This window comes from Mirounga angustirostris, unplaced genomic scaffold, assembly GCF_029215605.1.
Source record: "Mirounga angustirostris isolate CCGP_5_RB_7025 unplaced genomic scaffold, mMirAng1.0.hap1 SCAF_7, whole genome shotgun sequence".
NCBI classification, from domain to species: domain Eukaryota; kingdom Metazoa; phylum Chordata; class Mammalia; order Carnivora; family Phocidae; genus Mirounga; species Mirounga angustirostris.
Window position 1 is genome coordinate 147,196,467 of NW_026991715.1, and position 12,491 is coordinate 147,208,957.

The following is a 12,491-nucleotide window of genomic DNA, read 5'->3' on the forward strand; positions in this document are numbered from 1 at the left end:
ATGATGGTGGTGGTGGTGGTGGTGATGGTGATGGTGGTGATGATGGTAGTGGTGGTGATGGTGGTAGAGATGGTGGTGATGATGATGGTGATGGTGGTGATGGTGATGATGGTGGTGATGGTGATGATGGTGGTGATGGTGATGATGATGATGGTGGTGATGATGATGGTGGTGATGATGATGGTGATGGTGATGATGATGGTGGTGATGATGATGGTGGTGATGATGGTGGTGATGGTGATGATGGTGGTGATGGTGGTGATGGTGATGGTGGTAGAGATGGTGGTGATGATGATGGTGGTGATGGTGATGATGGTGGTGGTGATGATGGTGGTCATGGTGATGGTGGTGATAATGGTAGTGGTGGTGATGGTGGTAGAGATGGTGGTGATGATGATGGTGATGGTGGTGATGATGATGATGGTGGTGGTGGTGATGATGGTGGTGATGGTGATGGTGATGATGGTGGTGATGATGATGGTGATGGTGGTGATGATGGTGGTGGTGGTGGTGATGATGGTGGTGGTGGTGGTGGTGGTGGTGGTGGTGATGGTGATGATGATGATAAAGTGAAAATAATAATGCATCTTATAAAAGTTGTCTGAAAGATACAACAGGTTTTCAGCAAATACTACCTGTTGCTAAGGGGATGGACATGGTGGTGGTGTCGATGATAGTGATGATGATGGTGGTGGTGATAACAACGTTTAGTGTTTTTGAGCATGACACCAAAAGGCTCATGTTGGCACAGACAGTCCTTTAGTCATCTTAGGAAAAATAGAGATATTTGAACCACAGTTAATTGATTTCATTAGATACTATGGATGCATGCATACAGTGTCCTCTAGTATGCAAGCTAAAACTTGGTTTCTCCTAACTAGTTCCCATGTCAATTCATCAGGGCCAGACTCGCCTAAGCTCGCGTCGGTTGTAGCGTGGGTAAGGCTGCCTCTCTGTTGACCTTTGGGTGTGTGTTTGCAGTTCCTGCATTGGGGCCCAGGACCCTTACTGTGGCTGGGACATGGTGATGAAGAAATGCACGAGCCTGGAGGAGAGCCTGAGCATGACGCAGTGGGAGCAGAGCACCTCCACCTGTCCAGTAAGTGTGCATGTCCTCCAGCCTCAGAAAGCACTGTCAGTGGGAACCCAGCTGTCCTAAATCCTAACCCATGTCCTGCTCGTGCATCTGGAACCTTCCTTGCAAACCCAGTCTGTGCTCTCTCAACTCGTTCCGCTCTGAGCTTTCGCTAGAGCCACACAGGATGTTGCCATAAGGTTTTTGTCTGCTTTGAAGAAACACATCTTAAGAGAAAACACTGCTGATTTGCAAATGGGGTGTAATTTCTCTGTTTCATTCTTGGGTTTTCTCTCCAGAGATTGGTGTGGACTCTTTTGCCCTTTTTAGCATTAATAAAATAATGACTTCCACACCCATCCCTTTCCCATGGGAGCTATAATTCTAGAAACTGAGATAAGTAGAGCTTTTAAAAGAATAAAATAAAGGATATTCCTATTGGGCCCCCTGTGGGACAGTCTCCTGGATCCTGCTCAGGGTCACGGGAAGGCCTCGGAGACAGACCATGACGGCCATTCCCACTGTGAACCCACAGAATGAAGAGACTCACTTCCGCTTGGAGCCGGTTCTCTGAATCTAGGAAAACAGTTTCCTTTGCCCGTTTATTTGTTTGAGGCCCCACTTGTAGGAGCCAGCTTATTTGTTTTCCTTTGTTTTTAGAACTCTTAATGCGTTGGACTCAAACTCTTTTTTCTGTCCTCAGACCATATGAGCAATAGCTGTTAACCTCCATGTATTTGAAAACTGATTGAGTCGCTGTGCTGTCACGTAGGTTCTGATCTCTGTGGCTGTCAGTGCTCGCTCACCTCTGCAGGGGAGAGCTGGGAAAGAAGCAGCACGTTCTGTTACTTGAGATCCGCCCTCTCCCAGCAGAACAGCCCGTGCCATCCGGGCGGTCACTCTGGTTCCTATCAAGGAACCTGCTCTTTTCATTACCTAACCACATGCTCATGAAGCCTGTCCTTCAGCTTGTAAGGGGAACATCAGGCAACGTGACATGAGGAAGGCCAGGGTTAGTAAAACCAGCATCGTCTCCCAAAGGTGGGCACGAGATCGAAGCTTTTTACCGCAAAGGTGTGAGGTCAGCGCATCCGGGCTCTGAGCAGAGCTTTACAATGGGGTTCGCTGCTGGTCCTCTGGGTTATGGAGCTTCAGCTCTCTGAGTTTAGTTTAGAAGCAAGGTTTTCTTCAGTGTTTCTTGAAATTGATTAGAAAAATGCCAGTGTTTGTGCCAAGTTCTCTCTCATTTCTGAAAATACTTTAAAAGCATGTTCACCTTAAATCTTTGCATCTAGAGAAAACATAAATGTAGCTCTAAATTACGGGCATGTACTTTCGAAGAAATCAGTACCATCTTCTCGTATATGTTTGACCTTGCATTTTTAATGTCAAAAAGGGCAGAAGAATATAATAACAGTTCTTCTTAAGCAGTAAGGCCATCAGTCTACGACCCGTGGTTTTGTGGATATCTGAGACATCTGCTTGTAAGATATCTAGTTGTAAAAAGATAAACTGAGGCATGTTAAAAATCTTTTTTTTTTTTTTTAAGATTTTATTTATTTATTTGACAGAGAGAGACACACCAAGAGAGGGAACACAAGCAAGGGGAGTGGGAGAGGGAGAAGCAGGCTTCCCGCGGAGCAGAGAGCCCGATGCGGGGCTTGATCCCCAGACCCTGGGATCATGACCTGAGCCGAAGGCAGACGCTTAACGACTGAGCCACCCAGGCGCCCCGAGGCATGTTAAAAATCTTAAGAGTTTATTTGAACAAAAATCAGTTCCAATCAGGCAGCATCCAATCTAGCAAATGGAAAGGAGCTCTGAGGAGCTGCACAAAATCAAACACTTTCATAGACAGGAGTAAGTGGGAACAAAGAAGTTATAGTAGGCAAAAAAGCAGGTTGGTTATTGCAAAGTTACTTTCCTTAGCGGATGACGGGTCTGTCAGGCAGATGACCTAACTAGTGCTAATCAGGAATTTCCTGATTGGTTTAAGATTCCTTTTCTAGAAGAACCAAAACTGTAATTAAGTCAAGTCTCAGTTTGGTGACATGGGCTTATTGGCATAAGAAGCTCCATTTTGAGTCTGTAGGTTTTTGTTGTTGTTTTAGATCTATTTATTTGAGAGAGAGAGAGAGAAAGAAAGCAAGCATGAGTGGGGGGAGAGGCAGAAGAAGAGAATCTTCAAGCTGACTCCCTGCTGAGCTTGGAGCCTGATGCCTCTGGATCTCACATCCCATGAGATCATGACCTGAGCCAAAACCAAGAGTCAGACACTTAACCAACTGAGCCACCCAGCGCCCCTGCAGTTTTGTTTTTTAGCAACTATATCAATTGTGTATCTTTTTCCAAAAATCTGTCTCTTAGAAAGAAATGAGCTCAATGAAAGTTATTAGCATTATTACAGAGCTGTCTTAGAAAGGTATTTTTAAAAGCTATTAAAATATAATTTTGCTTCCATGTTATTTTTTTATTTTGACTAAAATAGAAGAAAGGTTTGATTTTTATTGGCCAAATCTACTGCATTTCATCATTTCTGATATGCCATTGTTGTTTTATAAGGACAAAATATGCTGCCGTAGATTGCAAGATGCAAACTGATTTCAGAGATGTAAACTATATGTAAGTATACATACATGTACATACACATGTATAGTGAAAAATCCTATAATCAGTTAAATAATTTTCTTTACCTACATATCTTTATCCAAAGGAAATTAAGCTTTATAAGCTGAGGGATTTTTGAATGAGACCAGAGCATCTTATCTCCAATGTAAAAGTGAAAGTTTAATAATGAAAGTGTAGATGCTACCATGTGGAGCTCAGTGGGAGTTAGGCAAACATGGGGTACAATGAGGGTAAAGCAGACTCTGTGGGAACCTACCAAGTAAGTGTTCATGAACTTCAGACCAGTGATGTAGCACAACCCAGTCCCCCAAAGTCAGTGCTGCAGTCGGAATCCAGGCAGATCCTCCGCTGTCTGGAGAGTTCCACTTGGTGATGGACCCCTGGAAACCCTCCCAGGGACTTAGTGCCCAAGAATACCTATTTTCCACTAAACGATTCCTGTTTTAAAATGTTTGTGGATTTCTATCGTCCAGGAGACAGGGCAATAGTTGACTGATGTATAGATTAACGTTCTGGTGGCTTATGCAATTGTAATTGAACACATTCTCTGTTTAAGAGATTTGAAGTACTCGAGCAAGATCTGAATTTACAGGTCTAGAAGGGATTTGAATATTATTTATGTCCTGCATAACTTGCAGTGTTGCTTTACAAGGATAGCATTGTCTTAAGAATCTCCCTGGGCTTTACTGGTGCCCGAATACCATCCACATCCTTGGCAGGTGCGTGATCCCCAGTGTACTGTCTCGTACAATGGCTCCCTGTTCCAAAATACGTCATGCAACAACTAGGAAGATACGTATACTTCACAAACACCTCGATGTCTTGCAATAACTGGCTCTTTCCCAGGACGTTGTTTAAGTAGCACCTTTGCGGTGAAACGATACTTTGGCAATGACTGAGCCCAGAGCCCTCCATTTAGATAGCGGCACCATGGAGCACGGTCTAAAGGGTTTATAGAAGATTCTAAAACTACACTGGGAAAGAAATTGGGACTTAAATCCAGTGCTTCTGACATTATCCCCAATCTACAAGATAGTGACATTTCCAGCTGCCAACCTCTCCCCAGAGCAGTGACTGATGGGTGCACCCACCAATAGGTGACCCCATGGTCACCTTGCATATTATGCTCAGATAGCAGGTTAGACATTATTTCCGAATTTTGTACTGAAATCTACTGTAAAAGAAGGAAGAGGGAGCTGAGGTTAATTGTGTGTCTACACCATGTGGTGAGTGCAGTGTTAGGCCATTTCAATGGATTATCTCATTTAATGTCATGATCACCCTGGGGATAGGCATTAGTGCTCCCATTTTAAAGACTGCCCCTATTTGCCCATCCTGTCATAGCCCATAGTGCTCCCGCTTACTCCTCTTCAAAGGTGCTAGCTTTCCCTTGTGCAGTTCACTCATGGAGAGAGATTTAGGGATATTACACTGTTACTGTAATATGAGACAGTCCTTTCCAAGGAGCACATCCAATATGCTGTTGTGTTACAATCACTGACCAAAAGGTCATGAACTTTGAAAATAAATGAAGATCTTTTGACTTCTGAAAAAACATCCCAGCAGAAGATAGAAGACTTTGATTTAACTATGAGGATAATAGTTGGAGTACAGAAGAACTTCCAGATATACTCCAGGGATCTCTGTACCTATCGAATGCATCTACATCCTTGGTTACTTGGGAATTAATGAATTGAACACAAGTGAATCAAATGTAGGATTATAGATTATGCTTGTTAATAAGAATTGAATCTTCCTTAGCTAGCACTTGGGAACCCATTATTTCCTAGGCGAAGGGAACTTTGCTATTATAACAATTAGGGATAAAATTGTATGGTGCTGGTTTCCATGAGACTCTCATCAGGGAAGGATCTGTGAATCACATTATGGAATGAAGTGGCTGAGATCACAGGCTCTGGATTAGCTTGTTTAGACTAATTCTTGGGTCTTTCACAACCAGTGAGACTCTGAGTAAATTGAGCCTCATCCGAACCTCAATTTGCCTATCTGTGAAATGGGATGTAGGTACCACGAACATTGTGAACATTGAAGAGTTAAGACATCGAAATCCCGCATCGCAGTGCCTGGCATACACTAAACTACCTATCTGTGAATATATTGTAGATAGCTTTATTTCTGATTTCTAAGGAACACTAACAAAATATAAAAATACTTACTCATGTGGGAAAGGGGAATAATAGAAACCTACCCCATTACTCACAGATCTGTTCCCTAGGCAGATTCTCAAACTAATATATTCAGCGTCAAAAGGAGGGTGTAATTAAATGCGATGAGAGTTTGACTGCCCACGTCCTTTTCTGCATGTTGCAAGTTCTTCTTGCTCTGAAAGTTAATGGAACCGACTGCAATGGTCCTGGGTAGAAAATACTGCCCCTCAAAGTCTGCAGTTACCCCGCCCCTGGCCAAAACAGAAAGCCCCCACTCTTACCCTGCAAATTGCAATCATGAAATACTCGTACTGACAAGTGCCCAGCATAGTTCCTTTTCTTTCCAGTGTTTTTATTGCAATAACTGTTCTATGCTTTTCTTTTTTTTAAGATTTTATTTATTTATTTGAGAGAGAGAGAGAGAGTGGGAGGGTCAGAGGGAGAAGCAGACTCCCCACTGAGCAGGGAGCCCAATGCAGGGCTCGATCCTGGGATTCTGGGATCATGACCTGAGCTGAAGGTAGACGCTTAACCAACTGAGCCACCCAGGCACCCCCTGTTCTATGTTTTTCTACCTCATTCCACAACATTCTTTCATTTATCATCACTTATTTCAGGTTCTTCCTCTTTTTCTCTGTCTTATTAGCTCATCTTTTGCTCATCCAGACATTTGGACAGAGAACATACATAGCATCTCTTTACCTAGAGACTATTATCTTACACCAGTGCCCAAAGGTTGCAGGGGGAGGATGTCTAGTGCAGTGGGTTCTTTCTTTCCCTGTGCGTTTTACTGAGATATCATGTCAGCACCACATGGGTGAAGGCATACAGCATCGTGACATCACTTGCCTAAACTGTGAAATGATCACCACAGTAAGTTCAGGTAACCCCCATCATCTCATGTAGATACCCCCCCAAAAGGTTTTTCTTTTCTTTGTGAAAAAAAGGATCTCCTCTCTTAGCAACTTTCAGAGGTCCCATCCAGCAATGTAAATGAACTCTAGCCCTCGTGTTGTCCATGAAAGCCCCAAGACTTATTTATCTTAGGACTGGAAGTTTGTACCTTTCGACCCGCTTCCTCCGGTTTCTCTCCCCCACCCCCATGTCTGTCTCTTTGTCTACCTGCCTGCTTCTCTCTCGTGCTCTTGGTGTTTCTCCTTGTCTCTGTCCTGTATTGAGTTCTTTTCTAACCACCCCACTGATAAATTTAGCTTGCGCGAAGTTCACTCGGCTGAGTTTGACCCATGACTGCGCAGTCTAAATATGTTTCTCTCATAAACTGTCCTCTTTCAACAATCTGGGTGATTTCTGTTTCCATCTCATTCATTTGTCATCATCGTGGTGTATTTCTCCTGGCCTCACCAATCTTCAGTTTCTCCACAGTCTGTCCTGTCAGGGGTTTCAGATTTCCTCAAAACCTCCTGTAGCTAAAGAGATCCTAAGAGTCTCCATGTGCATTTCCTTCCTGTGTTAGAGGAAAGAACAGATGCCAAGGGGGTTTGAGAGAATCTTCTTTGCCCCAATCCTCTGACCTGTCGCCATTCTGCCCTTTTTAAAGTTTCTGGTTAATATTGTGGGGATTCGTAAACCTTCAAAAATCACAGTAGCGCCCCCTCCCTACTTTACCCCTCATATCTTCACACAGAAGAGAGGTGGGGGGACCAGATGTCTCACAGAGCCTCTCCTGATAGTGCTCTGAGCTGGGCGGTCTTCATCCCCTCCCCATCCACTCTCTGCCCCATGGGCCTCACGTGCCCCACTTGGCTTGCCCCCCAGCCAGCCTTCCCTGTTGTATTGGGTTCAGACCACAGGAGACATGGGCGGGGAGCAGAGAGACTGGTGTCTTTCTTCTTGCCCTCCTCCAGCTTAGGCTGCAGCTCTCGCGGGGGCTTCCTGTCCCCGTGACAGCTCTGTCAGGCCGCCCTTCCCCAGGCGCTGCCCCTCACTCAGCCGCCATTACCTGACCTGTTCTCTGTCCCCAAAAGGCCTAAGATACAGGTTTGGATTTAAAGGCATGTGGGGCTTTGTTGGCTTGAGTTCCGTGTTCAGTCACAGTGAAGGCAACAGCTGAGCCTTCCCTGCACAAGAGCCCTTTGGGCCAGAGACGAGAGTGGGTGGAGGATAGATGTGGGAACCCCCAAGGGACAAGGTCTTTGCTGCTTGCAGGACACTTTCATGGGAGGAATTTGCTTGACTCTGTTACGCGTGGCTCGGCTCTCCAAGAAAGCACTGAAGGCCCTGCAGAAACTTAAGGTCACAATAGGAGCTGCATTTTTATCCTGGCTGGACGGGGCTTACAGAGACCTTGGAATTGGGGATATTTTCTTCTTGGGAAAAATCTGCCTTTGTGTGTTCACTCCCGCTCTGGGTCGGGTCCAGTGAGTCCCCTCCAATCCAGCTCCGTTCCCTCCTCTTTGCTTTTTACGGAGCCAGGCATGGCAGAGAATTCTGGATTTTCATCCATCTTCGTGGATATAAATGGTTAGAGTATCGACAAGAATGGAGGAAGGAGAGCTCCGTACTGTGGAGGCTGGAGATGACCCACCAGCCACATCAGAGCCCGCAAACGTGTTTCGTGGGGACTCTTTCCTACTATATTTGGAGAAATGATGGGACAAACGTAAAGCTCACCTGTGTTTTCACAGGGTGTTGGCATTTTTCTGAAATGATGAAGTGCAGGTACAGTTTGTAGCCTCCAAAGAACGGATCGCTTTGTCCATGGAGTCCTCTCTTGTGAGGATGATGGGGCTTTCAAGGTGCCTTCCTAGATCCCGATCCTGGCCCCCCTGTGCTTGCTGGCCAGCCAGCCCCTCTGCTGCCACCTCACCGGGCTCGGAACTCGGTCCTTTGGGCCTTGCACCAGCGCGCGGGATCAGTGGGTCACTTTCATGCCCAGCCCTTACCGACTTGCAGGCGCTTGCCGGTGGTCATAGTATGGCTCCGCCTGGGATGTGCCTACCAACTAGTCCAGTTCCGGTTGCTTTTTTTTTTTTAATTTATTTATCTGAGAGAGAGAATGGGAGACAGAGAGCATAAGAGGGAGGAGGATCAGAGGGAGAAGCAGACTCCCCGCTGAGCAGGGAGCCCGATGCGGGACTCGATCCCGGGACTCCAGGATCATGACCTTAGCCGAAGGCAGTCGCTTAACCAACTGAGCCACCCAGGCGCCCGGGTTGCTTTAATAGGGCTAGAAATTTAATGTTGTCCGTTTTTGCAGTGACATTTGAGCTAGGCCAGGTCTGAAATGGAACTGTTTGAGCTTTCTTTTTTTTTTTTTTTTAAGGGACGTAAAAATGCAGCAGGGTTGCACATCTGTGATTTTTCACTCCGGTTCTGCTTGTTCTTTGGGTTTCTCACATTAGTGGACAATTCTGCAGTGACCTGATTGCTAAGCCATTGGCATTCTTCACGCCCCTCCCCCTTCTCCCCCCCCTCCTCCAGCACTGTCTCCTCTTTAATGGTCACATCAAAATATTCTAAATGTGGTCTGATGGTGCCGTGAGAGACCTTTCAGTTTTCCTGTTTACAGCCTTAACCCTTGCTGACTCCTCAACTTGTATCCTCTTCCCAGACGAGGAATCTCACCGTGGACGGGCACTTCGGCGCATGGTCTCCGTGGACACCCTGCACGCACACGGACGGCAGCGCCGTGGGCTCCTGCCTGTGTCGCACCCGCTCCTGCGACAGCCCGGCCCCCCAGTGTGGCGGCTGGCAGTGCGAGGGCCCCCGCGTGGAGATCGCCAACTGTTCCAGGTGCGTCCCCTCCCCCACACCGGGGCACCCCCTGTGTGCGGGCAGACTGGGGAGGGGTGGGAAATCCTTCTTAGGGCACCTTCCCTTTTCAAGAGAGAGGTGGCAAAAGACAGGGACACTTATCACATAAAATTATGTGATCTATGGAAGGAGATTTTAAATTATAAATTAGATCATAAATCTAAACCTGTGCAGTATGTTCATTGCTAGATTAGGAAACATATTTTTATTTTTTTTAGATTTTATTTATTTATTTATTTGACAGAGAGATAGAGAGCACAAGCAGGCAGAGAGGCAGGCAGAGGGAGAGGGAGAAGCAAGCTCCCCGCCGAGCAGGGAGCCCGATGTGGGGCTCAATCCCAGGACCCCGGGATCACGACCCGAACCAAAGGCAGCCGCTTAACCGACCGAGCCACCCAGGCGCCCCTAGGAAACATATTTTTAATGGGCACGATGTTACTGGGCTGGTTTGAGGGAAACGTCCATGTCAATCAAAATCCTCTTCTGGAACATCCAGGCTAATCGTCCCTACTGGTAGAACGCATACATTTTTTGTGAACTGACCACAGGGATTAGACCTGGCTCTTCGCAATTGCCTTTTCCTTTGCCAGCATCAGTGACCCCAGTGTCTAGAATCATATGAGTGCTGTCGACCCTCCACCCTGTCCTCGCCATTAGGTGGTTCCTGAGAACGAAAGCAGGTCTGAAATCAGATTTGGCCACACCTAGAAAACTGATACAGCCAGTTGGTGCAAATGATGGAGTCCCAGCTCCCTGTCCCTGAGGCGTGCTGACATGGACGCACGTGGAGGTTTGCAGAAAGCAGATGCGATGCTTCTGGCGGCACGTTAGCCAAACTTTTAGTCAGACCGGGCAAAGGGAGCCTCTGCTATCAAGGCAGACACTTCATGAAAGAGAGGCCCCAGGCTTGCACCTGACGCCTGCACAAAGATGCATGCGTAGTATATCAGCTCACCCAATCCTGATGCCACTTCATGCATCAAAGGAAAATGATTCCTACGGCCCAGGTACTAATAAGCGCCCCCTCGTGCAGATTCGGGAAGCGACATGCACTTGGCCTCCTCTCAGTGTGAGCAGCAAGGTAGTGTAGTTTTGGTAGTCTCAGAAGCTACCCGTTGAGTCAGAATTCCCAAATCTGTAAAGGACAGATCTGGGGGAGCAGCTAGAGAGCATATGTCCATGCGTATACAAGGCTCATTCACCGTGTTTGTACTTGGGCAGTTCCGGTGTCCTGGGGCCATGGTCCTCACAGCAACTTGTTCATCTGCCCCATAAAAGAATATTGCTAACCTAAATACCCCCCAAACGCTTGTAGATTGGCATCTAATTTTTTTCATCAGAAGTTTTAATAGTTGCAAAGATGTAATTTTTGTTACATCACTATTTAAATGTGTAATGGAATCTCAGTGCCTTAGTGATTTCATAGCTACCTGCCCATTTAAAAAATCAACAAGCAGGCTCCACTTTAACATTTAGAAAATTTATGTGTTTCCTTCTTTAATTTCCTATTTCTATTCTCTTTCCCTCATAGAATCTGATCCTAATATATTACATTTCTCTGTTTGAAAGTCTTATATTGGTCACTGTATCATACTTCTCTACAACTACCACTAAAACAAATTATATGAATGGCATTTGAAAACGAAATTTTTATTTCTGATAACCATAGGCTTTACATTTTATTTTTTTATTTTTATATTTTTTAAGATTTTATTTATTTGTTAGAGAGAGAGAGAGCAGAAGCGGGGGACCAACAGAGGCAGAGGGAGAAGCAGACTCCCCACTGAGCAGGGAGCCTGATGTGGGGCTTGATCCCAGGACTCTGGGATCATGACCTGAGCCGAAGGCAGATGCTTAACCGACTGAGCCATCCAGGCACCCCTAGGCTTTACATTTTAAATATGTATTTTGAAAATTAGCATACAGTGAATCTAAAAATCATAAATATTACACATTTTGATAATATTTTAACACTAAAAAGTGAGGTTTTATTAGAAACCCATTCCTTCAGGCAATTGTTTTTAATTCCCAACTACTTTTCCTATTCAGGCATGAATGCAACCTCTTGCCTGATTCAGGGAGAGCTTAGCATCAATTCCATTCTTAGGTTTTTATTTTTCTAGTTACAAGTACCAACAGGTATGACTCTCATAAGTTGATGGAAATGTAAGATTACAGCATTTTCCCTCACTTCTCTGAATTCTTTCGAAGTCATCTGCCAAAAGCATGGTAATCTAACGCCAAAGATTGTTTTTATTGCCCCATATCAGTTGATAACCTGCTTATGTTGGTGTTTAATTTTGTTGGAAGCAAAAAAAAATCGCAACCCACCTAACCTGCAAGCTGACTTTTTTGCTCATTCAGTACTGACAGATACTTCCTCAGTTTGTGCAGAGCACGTCAGAAAGCCTTTAAGAAGGCTGATCAGAGGATTCCAAATTAAACCTGTTATTTGTTATTTATAGGCACCTTGTCTAACCCAATACGCTCAGAAAGTGTTGGGAAATTCCAAATATTGCTAATTCAATACATTTTGCAAATGTATCTTTGAATATTTTTAGGATTTATTTATTTATTTGTGTGTGGTGGGGGGAGGGATAGAGGGAGAGGGAGGAAAGCAGACTCTCCGCTGAGTGCAGAGCCCCTTAGACCCTGAGATCATGACCTGAGCCAAAATCAGGAGTCAGACGCCCAACCGACTGAGACACTTAGGCGCCTCACAAATATATTTTTGATTAAATGCTTTTATCACATCACATCATTTAAATATATTTTCTCAATATCCTGGAGCCCCAGATTGAAGTCATTCAGTGTATGAAATGAAATCCACAATATAAAGTAATTAG

At 45.2% G+C, this 12,491-nt stretch overlaps 1 protein-coding gene across 5 annotated transcripts in view; it reads left to right on the plus strand.

The window, feature by feature from the left end:
- SEMA5A (semaphorin 5A) overlaps positions 1-12,491 on the plus strand; it is a 472,196-nt gene that overhangs the window by 378,683 nt on the left and 81,022 nt on the right. For all 5 annotated transcript variants that reach the window (XM_045863616.3, XM_064596872.1, XM_064596869.1 and 2 more), the window contains exons 13-14: positions 982-1,099; positions 9,443-9,624. In XM_045863616.3, coding sequence (XP_045719572.1) covers positions 982-1,099; positions 9,443-9,624 — 300 coding nt within the window. The remainder of the gene's footprint in view (positions 1-981; positions 1,100-9,442; positions 9,625-12,491) is intronic.